At 44.7% G+C, this 22,445-nt stretch overlaps 1 protein-coding gene across 2 annotated transcripts in view; it reads left to right on the top strand.

Moving 5' to 3' along the window:
• Positions 1-12,874, top strand: part of KCNH1 (potassium voltage-gated channel subfamily H member 1) — a 421,068-nt gene extending 408,194 nt beyond the window's left edge. The window contains exon 11 of one of the 2 annotated variants that reach the window (XM_003800511.2): positions 11,969-12,874. In XM_003800511.2, coding sequence (XP_003800559.1) covers positions 11,969-12,823 — 855 coding nt within the window. In that variant the 3' untranslated portion in view covers positions 12,824-12,874. The remainder of the gene's footprint in view (positions 1-11,968) is intronic. The other variant, XM_003800512.2, reaches the window with a different exon arrangement.
• Positions 12,875-22,445: the final 9,571 nt, after the last annotated feature.

Raw genomic sequence — 22,445 nt, 5'->3', positions numbered from 1 at the left:
TGTGTTTTGACTATGGAGGTGCTTGGCTAGGAGCTGCAAGGCCTATGCAGGGAGCCCTCAAAGAAGCTGCTGGAGGGTGGGGCTGACACTGACCATTGCTATCGGAGACACAACTATAGGAGCTAAAAGCAGGGGGAGGGCCCTTCCCTCTTCCCCCTGCCTTTTAGTTACCTACTAGGGCTGCCACTGGCAGGCCCTTGGGAGAAGCCAGTTGTCATGAGAGTCAGGGAACCTGGTTGGTGGCTCCAGCACCACCGGTGTACAGCATGAAGTGTGGACATAGTGCTGGTTGGCAATACATAGTAACTGACGTGTATACAAACATACACACACACACATCCTGGGACTTACCGTCGCTTTTATCTTCATGCTATTCCTTTAGTAAAGAGAATGATTTGTGAGTTATCAAAGACAAAGACCAGAGTCTTGTCTTGAGGAATTCAGGTTAGCTCTAAGAGGGGAAGTGCAGATTTGCGAAGTCTGTGGCATCCTGGTGGCTCTATGGAAGGGGCCTGGGGACATCCCAGCACAAGGATGGTTCACTGGGCTTGTGAGCTTGACTTGCCCAGGTCATTCAATCTGTCAGTCCCCAAATGGTCACTGAATATTTACTGTGTGATCTGAACTGTTCTAGCTTTGGGACCACAAAAGTGGTCAAGAAAGAGCTCTTTCCAATAAGGAAGCTTGTAGTATGATGGGGAAGGGGAGACACTGGAGTGGGGAGATGATGAAAACACACAAAAAGACAGATGAATACCTTGATGACCTTAGGTGCTGAAATCAAAGCTGAACACAGTGTAAACACATTAGGTGCTAATGGGAAGTTAGAAAAGGTCCAGCTTCCAGGGGACAGAAATGTCAGTAACTAAATACCAAGAACCAGTGGTCATTCTGAGTCACCATCACATCTGTGAACTGGGAGTCACATGGCTATGAGCAGAGAAAGTTTTCTGTCAAAACACATTCTACAGAGCAAGACTGCTGGCATCTTGCCGAGCTGCTGTCACAATTAAGCTGGATAAAGGAAGTGAAGGATTTGAGCAGTTGTTGCTGGAGAACCCTCAGTTTACCCCTTTTGTTAGCACAGTCGCACCACAGCTGGTGGCCTAATTCCCAGTTGAGAATAGAGCAGTGTCAACTAGGTAGACGAATCTCAGCATTGTAAAGACTTCTCTGGGTCTAGTGAAAGTGCTGAAGCCCCAAGGCTCTCAGCCTCCTTCCCTCCCTCCGTTCCTTCTTCTCAGCGGGTCCCTCTGTAAAATGCAGCTGTCTGCCAGATCAGCGCAGGCCAGGAAAGCTGAGGGACCATCAGTCTCAGAGAGGAAGGCTCTTTTCACTCACACGTTGCATATATTCTTCTGTATTCCGTAGGCTCTGCATAAATTTTTTTTGAGTGGTTGAAGAGCTTTTTCCCTGTGGAATGAGGTTTTGGAGAGTGTGTCATCTCTCCATAAGAAAGAACCTGAGGCTTAAAACCCGTCTTGAGGAATTCAAGTTAGCTCTAAGAAGGGAAATGCAGATCTGTGAAGTCTGTCGCATCCTGGTGGCTCTATTGAAGGGGCCTGGGCCTGCGGACTGCCCAGCATAGGGATGGTTCAGTGGGCTTGTGAACTGCAGCCCTGGGCTGAGGGCTCCTCCCCTCCTGGGGGCAGGGTGTGGCTCTCCCCCCCATCCCTGCAGGCAGAGGCTTAGATAGTGCTGCTATTAATAACCCATGGCCAGCCCAGAGCTATTTTTTTCTTCAGATCCCTGCCTTAGGCATCAGCCAAGGACCAGACTAAGAGGAGAAAAAAAAGATACCTGGTACCCAGGAGGGAACTACAGAGGGAGAGAGGGCAGGAGTAGCGGGTGAGAGCGAGGGCCTGTGTGTGCAGCTGGCACACTGAGGAGGGCTATCCTGTGTGGCAGTCTTGCCCTCTCTCCTGTGTGTGTCTTTACTGACACAATCTTCTGGTCGAGGGCACTGACTCTTAAATGGAGGTGGTGGGGGAGGGGGAGGAACACAAGGAGGGTGGTGCATAGATGTGTATTTGGAAGAGTTCCCAGGTGATTCTGTTTCCCTCACCAGAGGGAGGAGAAGGCAGCGGGTCCAGGCTTCTCCTAGTGTCCTGCCTGAGTGAAGGAACAAAGAGGAACCCTGAAGGCCACCTAGGGGGACCATGTGCTTCAGGGAGCTTGGTGGAGGGCGAGAGTGCTGTAGCCCATGAGACTGGTCTCTCCAAGGCTTTTCTTCCCTAACGATATTTCCTCCTATGAGGGACCAGTGTGCGGGCCCTGGGAATGGAGGCACAGACAGGCAGGCTACTGAAACTGCTGCCTCTAGAAGGGCGCCGTGTGTTTCCTAGGGGTGCCCACAATGCCGTGGGGAACCTGGCACAGGGAAGCTGGTGCAGGTTGAGGTTCACAGCTGGCATACTGCATCTATTTCTTCTTGTACCATGAACTAGTATGTGTTTGACATCCAAGGCTTGCCAGCACCTGTGCGTAAGATGAATGCTGAAGCAGAAGGACCCTAAGAACAGCAGGCAGAGCCCAGAAGCCAAGGTCAAGACCACCCTGAGGGGTGGGGAAGAAAAGGAGACAGTGAAGGAGAACTTGTGTTCTACTTTCTGAGGGCTGCCATGACAAACCACCACCAAACTGGTGTCTAAAACAATAGAAATCCATTCTCTCTCACACAGTTCTGGAGGCCAGAGTCTGAAGCCAAGTTATCCACTGCATGGATTCCTTCTGGAGCTTTGGAGAGTCTCTCTCAGCCGTCCTTGGCATTCCTTGGCTTGTAGCTCCCTATGACAACTCCAGTATCCACTGCCATTTCCATGGCCTTTCCCTCTGTGTTCTGTGTGTTCTTTATGTCTCCTACAGGGACATTCATCATTGGATTTAGAGCCTGTGCCAATGCAGGATGATCTCATTTCAAGATCCTTATCTGCAAAGAGTCTTATTTCAAATAAGAAGTTTGGGGTGGATATTTCTTTTGAGGGTCATATTTCAATCCTCCACACTGAGGGAGCACAAAGCAAGGAGATGGTGACAAATATGGCCCCTAGTGAAATGCCAAAAGCTAGCCGCTCCTGTGCTGCTGTGCAGTGCCATCTTTCCCCTGAGCAGGAACCAAGGGACACACATCTCATTTCCTGGCATTGCCAGGTCCTGGCAAGACCTAGATGCCAAACTTTCCTAGAGTCAGAGGAATAGGTGCGTCTGTGAATGTCTTTCAGGCCCCAGATTAGCTCTTTAAAAGAAGACCTTGCCAGTTTACCTACGCTCAGTCCCACCAGTCCATGGGGTCCCTTACAAGAGTGAATGAGATGATGTCAATCTTCACAGGATGTCACTGAGGGGGTCAGACCAATCTTCCTTAATTCCAGAAGAAGGCACAGATGCTGCGTGGTGGTCGGAGAGGCCTGCCCGTGAGTAGTACATTAAGACCCAGTGGACCAGGGTGCTCTGAGGGCAGAACATCTCCAGCCTCTAGGTTTTTCCTAGATGAAATCCGCTGGGACATATGTACATTCCTACTCCTACCTAGTGCTCTGAGGTCACCAGTGGCTAGCAGGGGAACTGGTAACCTCAGCATGCTCTAGGGAGGCAAGATGTTCCAATACCCCAAATACTTGGGCTCATGTATCGTATAGCCTCTCTTTCTTGTCACAGTCTTTATTTCATCCCAAGGCATCTGTCCATCCAACAAATTCAAGGGCCACACAGCCTGATGCACCTAGAGAGTTGTGCTCTCCTTAAATGCTCTAAGAATCTCAGCTTCTTGGCCTCTCCTTCCTTTGTCTGTATTTCACAGTGCTGCCCCTCATTCTTTACAGAAGTTGTCAATGGACAGGGACTGAGAGAAACTAGTAGAAGTGACAGGGCAAGGACAGAGGTCATCAGCACAGACTTTGATAAACTGTCCTTTTCCTATAACCCAAAGCATTTTCCCTAGCAGAAAGGCTTGACACGGATGGGGACTTGGTTGCCTGGGTTGGGATCATAGCTCTGTAGCTTTGTCTTTTGGGGTAGTTGTTTACCATTTCTAAGCCAAATTTCTTCATCTGAAAAATGAGGATAATAAATGTACATACCTGGTGGGGTTGATTTTTAAGATTGACATGAGATAGTGGATGTCTAGTGTTTGACAAGGTGTCTGGCACATCAGAGGTCTCCATCAGTGTTAGCTCCTCTCCCCAGGATGGCCACCACACAGACATTGTCCTATACCACCTGGCATTTCTGCTTTGTGCCTTGGTGTGGGTTCTTCTATTGGGAACATCTTCACCCAAATCCTCATTTTGTACCTAATTCTAGCTCATCCTTCTAGAATCATCTCACAGGTTGCTCTGGCAAAAATTAGCACATAATACATTTACTGAGCAACTATTAAATGTCAGCCATTCTTCTTAAGGGTTTACTTATATTATTCAACTTAATCCTCATAATAGCCCTAGGAAATCAATTGTATCATCTGCTTTTATAAATAAGGAAACTAGGGCTTAGGGAACATGTTTCCAAGTCTGCCTGTCTTCCAAAGCTTGCGCTCAGGCTATCACTCCAAGTTCCTGCCCTCTCCACTGTCCCTGGTCCACTTAGAACTTTATGCTTAACCTGTGAGTTTACCTGCCTTCTCAGCCTAGGGTTGGATCCAGGGCTTCTGAGGGCCTGGGTTAGGACTGCCAGAACTTGGGAGCTTATTGCAAATGCTGGTTTCTAACCCTGCCACAGGAAATTCTCACTCAATAGATAACCTCTCTAGGTGGTTCTGAGGTGCAGCCATATTCTGCTGATCTGGTACAACCTAGCAAGGACGTGACTTGCCCAAGGTCACACAGTAACTAGTCAGTGGCAGAGCTACTGAGCATTCTGCTGGGGCCTCCCATGCCCAGCATCTCAGGTAGAGTTGGGACCACTCTGAGCTTATGCTCTTTGTACTGTAGAGTGTTTCAGATTTTGGGACATGTGTCTGAATCCAAAAGAAAACAAAATAAATCCATTTGGATTATCCATGGTATTCTATGACTCATACCTCAGTCCCTGCTAATTTATGCAAACCACTAAGGATCGACATTATGTATACATTTTATTCCATAATCTGAGCTCTTTTAAGTAACTGTGCTCCCACTCAGGTGCCCTCCCCACATCCACATGCTGTCAGGCCTCCAGGTGGTCCATTCCCCTCCCAGGTCTGCCTTTCCCCTACACGTGCCCCTGGAACCCAGAAGAGACAAGCTCCCCTGAGCCTGGTCTTGGCTGGAACTTGAGAGGGGCTAGGCTTTCTTTTAATGCACCCCAGAAGAGGCAGTAGATTATCCTAATTCACCTCAGATCCCAGGAGGATTGCACTTTCAAGCTAAGTTAGAAATAGTTGCCCAGAAAGTCCTGTAGCTTAATATTCTGAATGTCAGTTCTGCTCAATAATCACTTAAGAGAGACCGCCCAGTCTCAGGGCCATTGCTTGGTGCAGCTTCAGAGAAATGCCAGGTTGGATGAGCAAAGCACAGTGGCCTTCCCTGCCCTGCAGGCATCCTCTGTCTCCCATGTTGCAGTAAGTCATGAGCTGAGCATTCTGCTTGGGCCTCCCATGCCCAACATCTCAGGCAAGAGAAAATATGCCCCTGTGGGCTGGCAGAACTCCAACTGGATCCAGAAAGGATGCAGATAATAGCCCATTACCCGTGCCTAGACTTAAGCCAGGAGAAATTATCTGTTTTTGTGGCTGGCCCTTTTCAGCAGTGGTTAGAGGGCCCCTGAAACAACCTCTCTAGACAGACTGGACACCTCTCTCTGTTGGTGTGGTCCCTGACTACGGATCCTTGATCTGAAGACAGGAAGACCGGTAATACCAAAATAAGGTCCAATAAGAGGTGGTTCTCATTACAAAAAGTTCATCTCAGGGCTCCTTTTAAATATCAGCTCCCTGAGCTCATGGAGGAGTTTGAAAAATAAAATCAGTCAGGGAGGGATGATGAAATCAGTATGAGGTCAGTCTGAAATGAAGATGAGTGAATATGGAAGTCCTTTAGGATTTTATTTCTGCTCTACCATTCAGGAGGCTATGTGTTAAGCATAGAGAAAATTACCTGTGATCTTTTTCCCTCTCTCCCCATTTGACCACAAACATCAGAAGCAGACTTTTGGGGGGAACACACATCACTCCTTTCACTGTAGCATGGGCTTCCTTCAGGGAAATGACTATGATTCATGCACTGATGTATTCAGTGATTGATTGACCATTTACTGAATATTTCATTTGCCAGGCATGATGATGATAATGAAAAAAATTAAAAACTAAAGAAGGCACTGTGCCTGCCTTCAGAGCACTGCTTTGAGCTGAAAGACTAAGGCTTCTTTTCCATAGGTCGTAATGACCTGTGGAATTACGTGTAGCTTTCCTGTGCTTGGCATTGCCAAGGGGTGACCTGGGGGAGATGGAGTCAGGGAAGTGTGTTAGAGTGGATGATTCCTGAGCTAAATCCTGAAGGTCACAGAGGAGTAGGTTGGAGGGGTAGAGGAGGAGATGAGAGACTGAAGGGAGCTCCAGGCAGAGCGAGCTAGAAATTTTCCAGGACCTGAAATTGTTCAGCATGGCCAGAGGATATAGAATGACTGAGGGGTGGGAGGCAGGAGTTAAGCAGGCACCAGATCACGCAGGCCTCATTAGCCCTGTTGTGGGTTTGGACTGAGCCTGGCCTGTCCACTAGGGGGCACTGCATCTTCAATGGCGACCCCCAAATCTCAAACTTGAGGGGCACAGCAATAGGCTCAGAGATAGGAGACCCCATCTAGCTGGAACTGTAAACACCTTTCCATCCATCAGAGCTATGTGGAAATACAGAAGGCACCCCATATACCAAACATTGGTAAAATTTCAGTGTTTTCAGAGGGGCTCTAGGGAATACTACCCATGCAAAAGAGAGGATCTGAGGTAGCTGGCTTAAGAAATGCTGCATGCAATGTCTTCCTTTTAGACATACATAAGGCACATTAGCATGTTAAGACTCTGAGAAATCTTGTAGTAATCAGTTCAACATTACAGTGTGATCCACACTTACTTCACGTTGAAAACTCCGTCCTCACTGCACCTATCAAAGCCTCATGGAACAGTTTAGAAAAGCTGGGCAGACTTGCTCCCCAGGCCCACAACAGCAGCTATTCAGCACAGAGAGCATCCTGGGTTCTGGGGTCTTGCCCATCATTCCAGGGACACACTCTTGCTGTGTGAGGAACTGTGTAGCATCTCCAAGCAGATGGAGAACTGCTGTGCCTAGTTCTGGTCCACAGACCTCATTGTCATGAGTCATGCAGCCACCCCTGTCCACTCAGATCTAAAAGGCTTGGCAAAACGCATGGTCATGGGCTGCCTCTGACCCAGCCCTCATGACTAACTTCTCCAGAAATGCAGTGAAGTTAATGAGAGCCCCCAATCCCAGATCAACAAAGCTGCCACAAACCACATCAGCTCTGTAAGAGCTCCTTTTTCTTGTCCCCTCGTGGTTGCTCGTTTTATTCTTTGATTCTCAAAGGGCGGCCCAGGCATTTCAGCAGGGCAGGAAGCTCTTCTCTGGTTCCCCTGACCATTGGTTCAGACAGTGATGTTGAGGCGGGCTACTTCCAGTACACTGTGACTCAGCCTAGGATGAAGCTTCAGAAGAGTCAGCACAGACCCAGAGACCCCAGGGTCCCCCCCCCCCCCATGGAGAGCCCTGAACCACACATACTAACCATGCAGCCACAACATCTGAGTGGATTTGCTGCCTGGATCAGTCCAAGATTGTGACCCATGGGGCATCTGGTTAAAGAGCACGATGTACGCACATCCTCAAGGGGGAGCTCCTACTTCCTTTCATGAATGTCTGCCAGAAATGCATATTAAGCCTTTGTAAACCTAGTGGTATAGTTTACTCCACCTCTCAGAGTCAGATATCGACTCTTCAATACACAAAGAACTTCCTTTTCTTTAGTCTTAGAACATCTCATGTCTCAAGGGCTGATCCTGACCTTTAATTTTCAGAGAGTTGGTAAAAGGACCATGTGTGTTCCAGGACAAATCCTTCCTTTCAACATTGACTGTGACCTCTATGATTTCATTTTTCCAGGAAGAAGATACTCTCCCAGCTATTAATTACTTGCTTTCCTTCCTTCTGTAAATATTTATGGAGGGCCCCCTATGTCTCGGGCACTTCTAAGTGCTAGACACAATGAACAAAACAGACAATCCCTGCTCTCTATGGCAGAAAATAAGTAAAATTTTATTTATTCAACGTGTTTGTTTCTTTCGGACATTCAGCATGAAGGAGTACAAATATGGTTTTGTACGTGTGCTGTATCACATCCACTGATTTGCATCTGCTGGACCATCCTTACATCCCTAGGATAAAACCCACTAGATCATTGAGTGTTATCTTTTTAATGTACAGTTGCATTTACTTTGCTAGTATTTTGTTGAGTATTTTATTTATGTTCATCAGGGATGTTGGTCTGTAGTTTTCTTTTTTGTAGGTGTCCTTGTCTGCCTTTAGTATCAAGGTGATACTGACTTTGTAGAATAAATTAGAGAGTTCCCTCCTCCTTAAATTTTTGGAATAATTTCAGGGGGATTGGCACCAGTTCTTCTTTGTGTGTTTGGTAGGATTTGACTAAATCTGTCTGGTCCTAGATTATCTGTGGTGGAGATTTTTTTTTTTTACTGAGTCAGTCTTAACTAATTATTGGTCTGTTCAGGATTTCTGTTTTCGCCTGGTTCAATCTTGAGGGATTGTTCGTGTCCAGGAATTTCCTCTAGGTTTTCTGGTTTCTGCATGTGGTTTCTGTTGATCTGTTGTATTTTGGTGGTATCAGTTATAATGTGTCTCCCTTTTCATTTCTGATTGTGTTTATCTGGATCTTCTTTTCTTTGTTAGTCTAGCTAAAGGTTTATCAATTTTATCTTTTCAAAGAATCAACTTTTTTTTTTTTGTCTCAATGAAATTGAGGCCTGCTTTGATTTTTGTTATTTCTTTCCTTCTGCTTAGTTTTGGGTTTAGTGTCTTCCTATTTTTCTAGTTTCTAAACAGGCAAGGTTAGGTTGTGAATTTGTGATTTTTTTTTTTTAACATAGGCATTTAGTGTTATGAACCTCTCTCTTAGCACTGATTTTTCTTTATCCCAGAAGTTTTGGTATTATTTGTTTCAAAAAAAGTTTTAAATTTCAGTCTTACTTTCATCATTGTCCAAAATCATTCGGGAACATGTTGTTCTAATGTATTTTGAGATTTCCTCTGGGTCTTGATTTTTGGTTTTATTCTAATGTGGTCTGAGAAGGTACGTGGCCTGACATGTATGGTCCATCTTGGAGAATGTTTCATGGTGCTGGTAAGAAGAAAATATACTCTATGATTGTTGAATAGAATATTCTATACATGTCTGTTAATAAGTAAATTTTTAAAAAGTCAAAGATACAATGTGACATTCAAGGTGCTATTTTTAGCTCTCAGGGAGATTTCAGAGGTGACAAGGCATAGATGTAAGCAACTGGTATCTTGTTCAGGAATTGTTGCTATAAGGAATAAAACCCACTCAAATGAGCTCAAGTATAAACGGGGGAGATACTGTTAGGAATCAGGGAGCCTGGAGAAATAAAGGGTAGGAACACAGAATTAGTTCTAAAACCCATCATCTCTTTTGGGTGCATTCACATTCTCATTCATTTTCCCTCCCTCCTTTTTGCATTCCTTCTCTCCATCCCACCTGCCTCCATCTCTTCTCCCCTTTCTAAGGCATCATGGGAGTGGGGGAGGAAAGAGCTGACATCTCTACTACAACTGGAAGCAAGATAGAAAGTATTAGGCCAGAGGGTTTTCTGAGCACAGGAAGGGCTGTTAGAGTTTGGAGGTGAGAGGATAACTTAGAGTGCAGTAGAATCAGGGAAGACTTTCTGGAGGAAACACTGTTTGAGCCATGCTTTGGCTGCCCAGCGCAGAGGAGGGGCCATTCCCAGAGCACAGTAACTACAGAGGCATGGAGCTGGAAGACTGCCAGTCATCTACCTCAAGAGCACCATAGGAATTAACGGTATTTACCTGTTAGCCCTCTAATAGATCTGGGGTTGGATGGCTTCAGTAAAAGCCCTTGATCATTCTACTTAACATCATCCTTCCACTTCTGTGGTGTCTTTAGTTGGGTTTCTCTGGTCCTCTTCAGAGTGGACAGGACTATCCTGGGGCACATGTTTGGATCTGCAGGCTGGATTACAAGGGCAGATAGGGTATCACTGAGGAGGAGACCCTAGGGATGCAGGGTTATAAAGTCATAGCTGGTAAGGGCAGGGATAGGAGTAATGCTGTTCAGTGGAGGTTGGAGAGCCACATATTGGGACCAGATAACATGACCCAAAGATTTAACCACCTACCCATCTGTTAGTGACAGGAGCTATGACTAAGACGTTAGATCACAGGCATGGGCTCCAGTCTGCCATTGATTTACAACTTTCTGAATGATCACTAGCATTAGTTCAATGTAGCAATTAAAAGTTTATTAGGCTCCTCTACGTTAGATACTATAAAATCACCATTTTGTTGGTCATGTCTGAGAACCTACTGAGTGGTCCCATCAAAGAGTACATAGGGCAGTGGGGCTCATGAAGGAGGTGGGGTACCTCATATCATCTGCATCTGGGGGCCTGGACAGGATGAGGACAGAAGGATTCATTTAAGTACCTATACTGGGTCAGTGCTTTCACATAAGTCACCTTGTCTGATGTGACTTTTCAGCCAAGTCTAAAAAGTCAAGATTTTTCCTGCTTTTTGAGGATTAGGCTGAGACTCAGAAATTAATATCTGTCTGAGGTTATAGGGTTAGGTGGCACCGTTGGGACTTAAACTTGCCAAAGTCCATGCTCCCTGAATGCCACCATGTAGACCTCCCCAAGTCCTTGGTGTAGGTCTGGGTTGGTCTAAATTGCTCACATGTGGCACAAGGTTTTCCAGATGGGTATGATGCTAGCCCAAGGGAGAGCCCTATAATCTCATGCCGCACTCTAGAGCCCATTTATAAGTCTGTTCTGAGGTCTGTCCTCTGCATGCAGTATTATCAGTAATTACCTGTTAGCCATTGAAAGGATCTGGGCTTTGATGGCTTGATCTAAGTCCCTTATACATGTATGCTACTTACCTGTTAGAAGACATGTAGCCACTCTGAGCCTTGGCTTCATTGTCTCTAAAATGGGGATAATATGTACCCTAATGACCTTACCATATAGCAGGAATACATCCAGTGGCGTGTCTAAGTGTTGAGTATTATTGTCATGACACACTTACGTCGAGTTTACAGGCCTCTATTCTGCCATAAGCTCCTCAAGGACAAGTATGCTTCTGTGAAAGACTAGCTTTTACTTTTCACAGCCAGCCACATTCACTTAGGGTCCAGATCTGTGGTGGCCATGGCAGTCCTTGCTGTAGTCCTTCCTGGGGACTCAGTGGAAAGTTCTTGTTCTGAAGTGTGGTTTAGACCAGGGATGCTCAAACTTTCATGCAACAGAATCACCCAGGAGCTTTTTACTTTACAGAGTCTGGGTCTTCCTCTTTGGAGATTCTAATTGAGTAGGTCTGAAATGGAGTCAGAAAAATGATTTTTGAAAAGTTCACCAGGTAATTCTGAATTGCAAAATCAGACAAAAGGGAATCCAGGATTAGAGGCCAGGATGGGCAGCGGGGAGGGTGTGGTCTCGGGTCTCTAGCCTCCTGGACATGGGGATGGAAAGAACAGGCTTTGTTCCTCTTGAAGAGGATGACAGGGAGAACCATATTCCCTGCTGTTGGAAAACAGGGGACCCATTTCCAGAAAAGAAAAATGATGAGAAAGTCAGTCCTGAGAAAAGCTGTGAGGCCTTGTGGGCTGTGAGTCCCAGCCTCTTGGTGGCCAGCCGGCTGGCCTGAGAGAGCTGTGCTAGGCAGAGAAGCTGAGTGTGGCTAACACAAAATGTCATTCTTTCTCACTCCAGATTGTGTTCCGGAAGATCAGCGATGTGAAACGGGAAGAGGAAGAGCGCATGAAACGGAAGAATGAAGCCCCGCTGATCTTGCCACCAGACCACCCTGTCCGGCGACTCTTCCAGAGGTTCCGACAGCAGAAAGAAGCCAGACTGGCTGCAGAGAGAGGAGGGCGGGACCTGGACGACCTGGATGTGGAGAAGGGCAATGTCCTCACAGAGCATGCCTCAGCCAACCACAACCTCGTGAAGGCCAGCGTGGTCACTGTCCGCGAGAGTCCTGCCACACCCGTGGCCTTCCAGGCAGCCTCCACCTCGGGGGTGCCCGACCATGCCAAGCTGCACGCGCCAGGGTCCGAGTGCCTGGGCCCTAAGGCAGGCGGGGGCGACTGTGCCAAACGCAAAGGCTGGGCTCGCTTCAAAGATGCTTGCGGGAAGGGCGAGGACTGGAACAAGGTGTCCAAGGCTGAGTCCATGGAGACGCTCCCCGAGAGGACAAAGGCGTCAGGTGAGGCCACACTGAAGAAGACAGACTCATGTGACAGCGGCATCACCAAGAGTGACTTGCGTTTGGATAATGTAGGCGAGGCCAGGAGTCCCCAGGACCGCAGCCCCATTCTGGCAGAGGTCAAGCATTCTTTCTACCCCATCCCCGAGCAGACACTGCAGGCCACAGTCCTGGAGGTGAGGCATGAGTTAAAGGAGGACATCAAAGCCCTGAATGCCAAAATGACCAGTATCGAGAAACAGCTCTCAGAGATACTCAGGATATTAACTTCTAGAAGGTCCTCTCAGTCTCAGGAGCTATTTGAAATATCGAGGCCCCAGTCCCCAGAATCAGAGAGAGACATTTTTGGAGCAAGCTGAGAGGTCTGTTGAGGAAAAAAATCAAAGACACAAACTGACAGCCCTGCCCTCAGTACCACCCCCACCACACATACCCACAAGACCAACAGTTCCCCAATAGGCTTTTCCTGACAGAAAATCACCATGGGGGCAGTGGCTTAGGCACACTTGCTCTCTATCTGGAAGAAGACAGGAAAGGAGGCATGCCCCCACCCTGCAAGATGGCAGCTACATCTGAACCATCTTTGCACAATTTTGGAAGAAGGGACATGCTGACTAAAGGGGGTTTTCCTTCATTTTTAATTTTTTACTTGCATTTTTGTACCAGAACAGCAGCAGCCATTTGGAGATTGGTGGAGGGTGGCTGAGAACCCCTTGTGTATATACCGTGCTGGGCTCCTTCGCCAAGACCCCTCAAAGACTGAAGTGGGCCAGGGACTTCCCAGCATCCCCCGTCCTTGTACAGCCCATGTCTGATGTCACTATATATTTTGCTATAGTCCTTTGTAACAAGCTCGGAACAAGGGGAGCTTGAGGGACAGGAGCGTTGAGCCCGTCAACTTTCTGTCTCTAACGATCAAGGCCAAAAAGCATCTGTGGGTGCCGTGGGTGCCTCCTGTAGCCACTCAGAGCTGAGCATCCTCAGATCTCCTTTCCCAAAAGAGGCAACATCAGAGCTGGAGAGGCACCCTTGGGATCCAGGGGTCCCCTTTTGTGGTCTGCAGCCTGCTCCGCTGGGAGAGTCAGCAGGGAGGGCTCCCGAGGCCCCAGACGAGCCTCCACGCCACTGCCTCACACAGGCTCCTTGGCTTCTTTTCCTTCCTGACCTCTCCCCAAGTGTCTCCGTGGCATTCCTCAGGGTATGGAGTGTCGGCAGGAAGGGTCATGGGCCCAGAGTTGCTTTATTAACAAATGGACACATAGACACACATGACCTCAGAAAAATGATTGTAGCAAGTGCTGTTTATATTTTGATTCCCATGGGGATTGCCCTTTGGAGGTTTATATTTTGTCCACTGCACGTGGTCATTCTAGGGCACTTGGGAGCCTTGCTTGGCCTTATTTTAAAGTTAACCTTTCTAGCTCCTACTGAAGTTAAGACGTCAAGAGAAACTGGGAAAAAATGGCAGGACCATGGTTCTACTTTCTTCAGGAGCTGGAACAAGAGAACAAGACAGATTTTCCAGCTGTCTCTGAGGTGGTCGTGGAGCTGCCTATGGGCCATCTGAATCCCTACACCATGATGCCAGGGGACACACCACTGTCTCATAGTCACCATGGTCAGGTTATTTGTATGCTTGGACTTCTCTCAATGGTGTCTGAGCAAGGGAAGAGGTGAAGTCTCTTCCAGGGATGATGGAGTTAGTTATCCTTGGAGAGAGGTTTCAGGACCCTGAACAAGGTTGGAAGTTCAGCTCTGAGAAGTCAGTTTTGAGAGAGTTGAATTAGCACAGGTGAGAGGATGGACTCCTCCAAGCACACTGACCTCGGCCTATGTCCCATGGTGATCCCATTCCTGGCACATCTGCCCTACCAAAGATCTCTAGCATTCTGAAAGCCCTTAGTCCCACCCTCCCCAACCCCCTGCCTCAGTCTTGCTCAGCAGCCATGGCAAGTCCCAGGACTTGGCCCTCAGTTATCTGGGTAGGGAAAAGCTGCCCTCTCCTGGCTCACAGGGTTGGCATAGACAGCCCTAGGGAAAAGGGTCTGGGAAGCCAAGGGCAGAGTCCCACCTCACATATGTAGTTTCTCATGGGGGGCTGACAGAGATTCCCCAGGCTGTGACATAGTTAGGATTAACCTCAGATGCTAGTATAAAAAGAGAACAGTGACTCTGGATAAAGTTATGGGGCCTTCAGCCTCTTTAATGTGTGAAGCTGCCATCTAGTCCTTGGGGCAGAGGCTGTGAAATAACTGCAGTCCTATCTGCAGCGACCCTCTCATGTCCAAGTTTGCCCTTCCTTAAATGTGCTCCTGAACCTGCTTCTAAAGTTTAGGACCCACGCTACTTTTAAGGCAGGCAGGGCCCCTAATCACCCAGCCTCCAGCTGCAGCACCACTCACCCTGGAGGACAGTTTGTTGCCGACCACCTCCCAGGGACTTGATGACAGGCTCCTGTGTAGCATCCCACTGGCCATCATGAGAGACTCTGCATTGCAGGGTGAAGATGCTGCTGAGGCTTTGAAGTCCAGACATGATTTGGGAGAAATAAAACTTCAGGAATGTTCTCCTGGATCAATACAAATTGGGCTAATGCCTGGAAGCCCAGATCCTGGGATGGGAATCTGTTCATCTCAGGGTGGTGGGACCCACCATGGTGAGCACCAGGAGTGAGGCTTTATATGCTTTTGTTCTTTTCCATTTAAGGATTTTAGGGATTTTTTTGCTATAATTGTTTTCCTGAAAGAAAATTTTAAATGAGCCAAACCTTTCTGCTTTCTTTTTTGTGACATGTGCTGGGCTGCAGGCTGCTTTGTGCTGACTCCCTAGCCTTGCCAGGGCACTACTCTGGGTTCCCACGCAAAGGCCAGAGGCTTCAGATCCTACTGACCTGAACCTCCTAGAATAAATCACCATGTGGTAGCTAAAGAGAGGTTAGGGGAACACAAGATAGTAACTAGGTATCAGACAGAACATTTAGACTTTAGAAAAATTATGCTGAGAGATTTACCTGAGATATTTCCTCCTTTTTGAGGGGACAGGGCATGATGTGTCATGTCATTGTCCATTAAGTGCTGGTTACTTGATCTTTACTAAACTCTTTACTTTGAATGTCATTCGCAGGGAAGCTCCGTTTCCCAGCGAACATCCTGACAGGCTGCTTTGAAGTAGGGAAGTCCTACCCCTGTCACTCGGCTGCTTATTGAACAAACTCACTTCTGCTGATGGAGGTGTGGGGCTAAGAGTTGACCCTAATAAATGAGATTGTCAGTGAGAGGCAGTGTTCTTGGTGAAGGGTGCACTCCAGCAATGGGTGTTGCTATCTCAGATGCCCACAAAGGGCTCCTCCACTGGGCATTATACAATAACCAAAGGAAGGAGAGGGAGACAGCCATTCAATTGAAAAGCTCCGTCTAGCACATAACGTTACGCTAAAGGATACAACATTGTTAAGACACGGCCCAAGTGTTTAAAAAGTAGTGCCCATTTCAGCAGCCTTCTAGCAAACTTATAAATTCATTTCTTGCTTTGAGTTCTTGTTATTCAATCTTGGGGCCTATCATACCCCTAACCTCTTAAAGCCTATGTCCTGCTGTTGTCCAGATATCATCCCCTGTCCTCTTTCAAAAGGGCAGACAGCTGGGCAAGGGGTGAAAATGCACCCCCCCCCCCCAACTACAGCATGCTGCTTCTCTAAATCCTTAGGTAGAGAGTGAAAGTATTAAGCCGACTGTCAACTTTTTTTTCCATGCCTATGGGAGGACTTTACAAACTCTTTAGAGTACTAGATGAAGGAAGATCTTATTTCCCCTGTTGCACTAACATTACATGACATGTACACTCTGGGAAGTTTCAGGAGCCTTGGTGGGGATATTTATTAGTTGCTGATGTGCATTTCATTAATAAGAGTGTATAGTGTTTTGCAATAAAGATGTTTAGCCTTAAGACCCTTGAATGGAACTCCACTTGTGATGGAGCTGTCTGGGCCCCTTCCTCTCCTTACCTAGTGTTGCTTAACTAAGGAGGCTTACTGAGGGCACACTGCCCCTGGACAACCTCTGTTGCAAAATCATTGATATTGCTCCATATACTGCCTTCTCACTTGCTTCAATAAAAGTTACCTTCACCAGCTCCTGTACCCTCTGCCTGGAGGAGACTTCACTGTCCTCTCAGCGCTAACTGCAAACATCAGAGAAAGCACCATTCTCTCACCAAAGGTGTGTTCAAGTTGAGACGTTTTAACTTCCAGCCCCCTACAATTCAAAAGAATCAATGTGAATTTATCTGCAGCTTAAATTAGTTTCGAATGAAACTTCATTCTCATGTGAGCATATCAGACTTATTCTGGAACCTCTAGAACTGGACTTGAATACCCTGCAGGTGCCGGACCAGCAGGTGCCCTCCCTGCTATTAAACTTTTCTTAGAGCCAGTGTCTCTGTGACTTCTGAGTCATCCCATGGATCCATTAGTTGAGAAGTCCACAGATCTTTATCAGGATATGAACTGATTTATGTTAAGAAGGATGCAACGCCCCCCCCCCTTAATGAATGTATTCGCTTAATATTTAGCCGCTGTATTTGTGCATCAGTTGGAGACAGTCCATATCTGACATTTTACAGACACCACAAGGACACTTCTACTCAGTTCATCATTCCGGGGCTTCTCCTTTTATTAACACTTTCCATCGAGTCTGCCAAATCCTTTATTGGATTTTTTTCCTTTGCATCTGCCACTTTGTCCAAATGAGCATGAATAAACAAAAGTGCAAATGGGATGATACTATTTTTGTGGTCAGCTGAGGATGCTGCCAGGAACTCCGCTGTATGTCTGTGGCTTGGGAATGTTAAGAGGAATGTGTGGGCTCCTCCATTGATGATATTCCTTTCTCAACATTTTTAAACAAGCACAAATGATATTTGTAAAAAAAATTATTTATTATGGTAATAAACTATTTTATACATGATACTTGCTTTTGCCTTTCCTTACAATCAGTGAAGTGGTGGTTCTGATCGCAGATGACAGAACAAGGATGGTATTTTATATTCCTTTTCAAGAGTTTAGGATGCTCTACTGTGGAAAGCAGTTGTGGCTTTTGAGAACATAAAATTCTTAAGAGACCAAGATTGGGGTCATGGTATAACATATCAAGAAAATGAATATGATGTGTAGGAATATGATCTAAAAGAACACCATCTGTATTACAAGTGCAGAGTACCTTCAAAATATGGCATCACTGGACCATTATATGACACATTGATTTAAAACATCTGAAGCAGACCTCCTACTTAGAAGGGAAATTCTTCTATAAATTTAGGAGGTACCAGTGCAATTTTGTTAAATGGATGTATTGGATAGTGAAATGTGGGCTTTCCACATAACTATCACCCAAATAGTGTACATTGTGCCCACTAGGTAATTTCAAACTCCTCACCACCCCCACCCTCCCAAATCTCCAATGTCTATCAATCCACTGTCTAAGCGTACATGTTATTTAGCTCCCACTTGAGGCCTCCAGTTCTATCCATGTTGCCTCAAAAGACACGATTTCATTCTTTGTGGCTGAATAGTATCCCATTGTACATATATACACCTCACCAGTTATTCATTGGTGGACACAGATTGGTTCCATATCTGTGCTGTTGTGAATAGTGCTGCAATAAATATGTAAGTGCAGGTATCTTTCTGATATATTTTCCTTTGGATAGATACCCAGTAGTGGGATTCCTTGATCAAATGGTAATTCTATTTTTAGTTCTTTGATAAATCCCTATATTGTTTTTCATACAAGGATTCTTTTACTCATCAACAGCATATAAATGTTCCATTTTCTCTGCATCTTTGCCAACATGTTCGCTTTTAATTTTTAATAGCCATTCTGACTAGTGTAACATGGCATTGAATTGTGGACTGACTTTGTATTTCTCTGATACTGATGTTGAACTTTTTTTTCATCTGCTTTTTGGTCATTTTTCTTTAAAAATGTTCATGTCCTTTGCACATCTTTTATTGGGATTTTTTTCATTTTTGTTGAATTCCTTATAGATTCTGGATATTAGTCCCTTGCTGGAGCCATAGTTTGCAAATATTCTCTCCCAATTTACAGGTTGTCTGTTCACTCTGTTGATGATCTCTTTTGCTGTGTAGGAGATTTTGTTTCTCATTTGTCTATTTTCATTTTTGTTGCTGGTGCTTTTCAGGTCTCAGTCATGTGTCCTTTGCCTAGATAAATGGCTAGAAGTTTTTCCTAGTTTTTTTTCCTAGCATTTTTATAGTTTCAGGTCTTACATTAAGTCTTTAATCCATTCTGAGTCGATGTGGTAAGAGACAGGGATCCAGTTTCATTTTCTGAATATGACTATCTAATTTTCCCAGTACCATTTATTGAATAGGGTGTCCTTTATTCAGTGTATGTTTTTGTCAACTTTCTCGAAGATCAGTTGGCTGTAGGTATGTGGATTTTTGGTTTCTCTATTCTGTTTGGAAGGGATTCTTATTCTTATTTTAATGCTACCTTTTAAAACATAGTGTGAAGAACATAATCTTTTTGAATGGTTTAGTATCAACGTAAGGTTTGATACGTGCCTTGTTTCACTGATGGTCTCAAAAGTTTAGGACTGCTTGCCCCTATCTAAATAGAACTAATCTAAATATAATGGCATGGTTTCAATTCTGCTGTTATGTTAATAGGTATTGCTTCTTGCTCATGAGTCAACCTGAGTTCTTACTCATTTCGTGGACTACATTTCAAATAAGGCTCTTCTCTTTCTATAGTGTAACTTAATCTGGGGATGAGGAATCTGTGTTCTACAAGCCTCTGCTTGATCTCATAGAGTCACAGTATGAACATAGTGTTTTTAATAATGTTCCCCCCACCCCTGTTTCTAATTACATAGTAAGAAAGCATAATAAAAATAATTTAAGGGTTATATTGTTTAAAATTCCAAATGGTTGATGTTGCTTTCCAAACTGTCATCCAGTAAAGCACTTACTAAACATAATAATCTGTGAAATGATTTTTGTAATTAGTCAAAAGGGCTAGAAAAATACAGAATAAATTAACTATGTTTTGGATGCTAACTGGAGTTGAACTATTTTAAAAAGAGGGATTTTTGTTTATTTTAAAATAAAACACTTTTACTGAGGAGAGGCCTCAAGAGAGGCTTTGCACAAGGCACTGAGAAGGCCTGTACTCTAGACAGTTTGGCTTCTCATGTTGGCCACACAAAGGGAATACTATTATACAGATATATTCTGGCACATCTGCTATAAAACTAATTTATTATGATTAATTTCTCATATTTAGTCAATAGTTTTATGAAGCAAAGGGAAGAGTCAATTTCTCTAAGGGAAACTACCCCCAATTGCTATTCTTTGGATATGTAAATCATTATATATTTATAATTGATTTTTTCTCTTTAATGGAACAAAATGTTTTCTGCTGTCACTTCAAATTAATCTGAAAAAATAATACTTTTAACTCTTCTTGTGTGATCTCAACAGTTAGTCAAAATTACTGAGGCTTAGGTGTCCTTTAGATGCCCTGCTTCTCTCCTTGGTTATCATTTTGGCAATCGTGCTTGGAGCTTTTGGTCTTGCCCACAGAGCTAGTTGGGATCAGAGAATCCTGGAGCTAAAAGTAACCTTGGGTCCTTGTTTAGTCTTTTCCCAACACCCTGCCTGAAGTTGCCCAGAGCTGATAATGTGTCCTTAGCTGAACTGCTCTGTGTACCCAGATGTCTCATTTAGAGCAACTCCAAGATTTTAGTTCATATGTATGAAGAGAGAAGAATTATCACTGTCATATTAGAGCTGAGGAATAGTAATAGGTTAAAAAAACAATGGTCCTAGATAATCCACATATTGGTTAATTAGACCTCAAATATAGAGGTAAACACAGTAATCATTTATCCATTCCTGAGAACCATTCTGAATCACATAATAGTTTAAAAGAGACTGGGCATGATGACTCATGCCTGTAATCCTAGCACTTTGGGAGGCTAAAGCAGGAGGAGCACTTGAGATCAGGAGTTTGAGAACAGCCTGGGCAACAGCAACCCCTCCCCTCCATCCCTCTCTTTACAAATAAATAAAAAACTAACCAGGCATGGTGGCGTGCAATTGTCATTCCAGCTATTTGGGAGGCTGAGGCAGGAAGATTGCTTGAGCCCAAGAGTTTAAAGTTGCAGTGAGCCATGATGATACCACCGCACTCTAACTTGGGCAACAGAGTGAGATTTTGTCTCAAAAAGAAAAAAAAAATAGTTAAAGGAAATCCTGAATTATTACTTTCAATTATATCTACTCACTCTTCCAATATAGTTTAATTAATGAATAAACCTATTTGTTTTTATATAAATGGTGTCTTTGGAAGAGCTCAAAAATCTTATTTACATGCATACATATATTAGACATACTTCCCTACAACCATTTTATTATAATTTTCTTTCTTAGCAAGCTCTTTCCTTCCAAGTAAACTTCATCCACACTCCCTCTGGCTGGCCACAAATTGTGTTAGTCCGTGAAGTTTTTTACTATTTTCATGAGGGCACTGACTCCTCCCTCAGTCTCATTCCTTCTTTAAAATTCCTCAGCACCCTGGCCTTGCCTCCACCAAGTTTCTCTCTCCTTTATCAAGCCAGCTGCTGAGGTTGCCGCTGCCCAGGCCTAGCTGCCTTCCCTGCCCTTTTCAGTTAACATGTACTATGTCCATCCTAGGTCATTAACATCTGGCCCCCTCCAAATAAAGTGGCTAGAAAGGAAAAGAAAGTCAACAAAATGATTGGTCCTGCACTCTAGGAGTTTAAATCTCACTGAGTTGATAACCTCAGCCAAAGCACAAGGGCCATACCATATAATGAACATGAGAGAGCTCAAGGTCCAAAGTGAACTTTTCACTCACAAGAGTTTTAGAATCTCATAAGAATTTAATTCACGTTCTTGAGATGTTATAAGTTCTCCTATAACTGGATATACTATAGATTCAAATTTTGAAGCTTCTTCACTCTCTTCTCCCCGCCAAAAATCCAAAGCCAAATGGAAGTATTATGAATTATCTACCTCTTGGGGTCATTGGTAGGCTATCCATCATCTCTCTAGAAGAGAGAATAATCAAATCAAATAGGTACATTTCCTCAAAAAATATTCAAAATAATTCTACAAAAATGTAAATTATCTATATGCAGGAAAGGCTGCATTTGAATCCAAATAAAACAATATAGACCACAGAGCATAAATCACTGAGAAGGATGACAACTTTAGGACTTATGTGGAAAGGGTAGATAAGACCCCAGAAATCCTTATCTTTGTGACTCACTTCATAGCACCTTTCTCTGGATACATTATTCTGCAGTTTTTAAAATTTTACTTCTTTATTGTAAAACAACTAACTTTCAGGTAGAGGAACTACCATCTTCAATGCAGACCTCAGGAATAAGCAGCCACATGTAGATCACATGTGATGATGTTCAAATCACAGGACTCCCTGGGCATAGACTCCTCTGAATGCCACGGGACTGCTTCTGACTTCTCTTACTAGGCAATCAGAAGCACAACAGAGGGTTGTCTCCATCTTGCAGAGGAACTTAAGTACGAAGGTCAGAGCCTTGTGCCGATTCTAGAGACCACACTGTAGGACATGAAGAAGGGGTTCTCTTAAATAAATGTTACCAAAGTATTTCAGAAATACTTCCCAGTAGTAGACAGGCCTGTCACTAGTCAGGATTTCTGTGCCTCAACCAAGGGATGTTGATTATATTTTACTCCTGGTAAAGGAGGAAAAAACCCAAGGGTCCCAAGGGACTAGGTCCTAAACCAAAATGTCACCATGTTTAGCTGGGAAAGGCAGTCTACTACCTTGGACCCCAATTTACTCAACAGGAAAATGGACTCCAAAGTCAGAAGATTATCTGGTTATAAATTTTCTATGAGAGCTCAAACTTCCAGCATTGGAGTCAGGTAACTTCAACAGAAGATTTGCAGAT

The sequence above is a fragment of the Otolemur garnettii genome, unplaced genomic scaffold, assembly GCF_000181295.1.
Source record: "Otolemur garnettii isolate 467f Iridium unplaced genomic scaffold, OtoGar3 scaffold00178, whole genome shotgun sequence".
Classification (NCBI taxonomy): domain Eukaryota; kingdom Metazoa; phylum Chordata; class Mammalia; order Primates; family Galagidae; genus Otolemur; species Otolemur garnettii.
The sequence above is the reverse complement of the archived record's forward strand: the minus strand, read 5'-3'. Positions and strand labels throughout refer to the sequence as shown.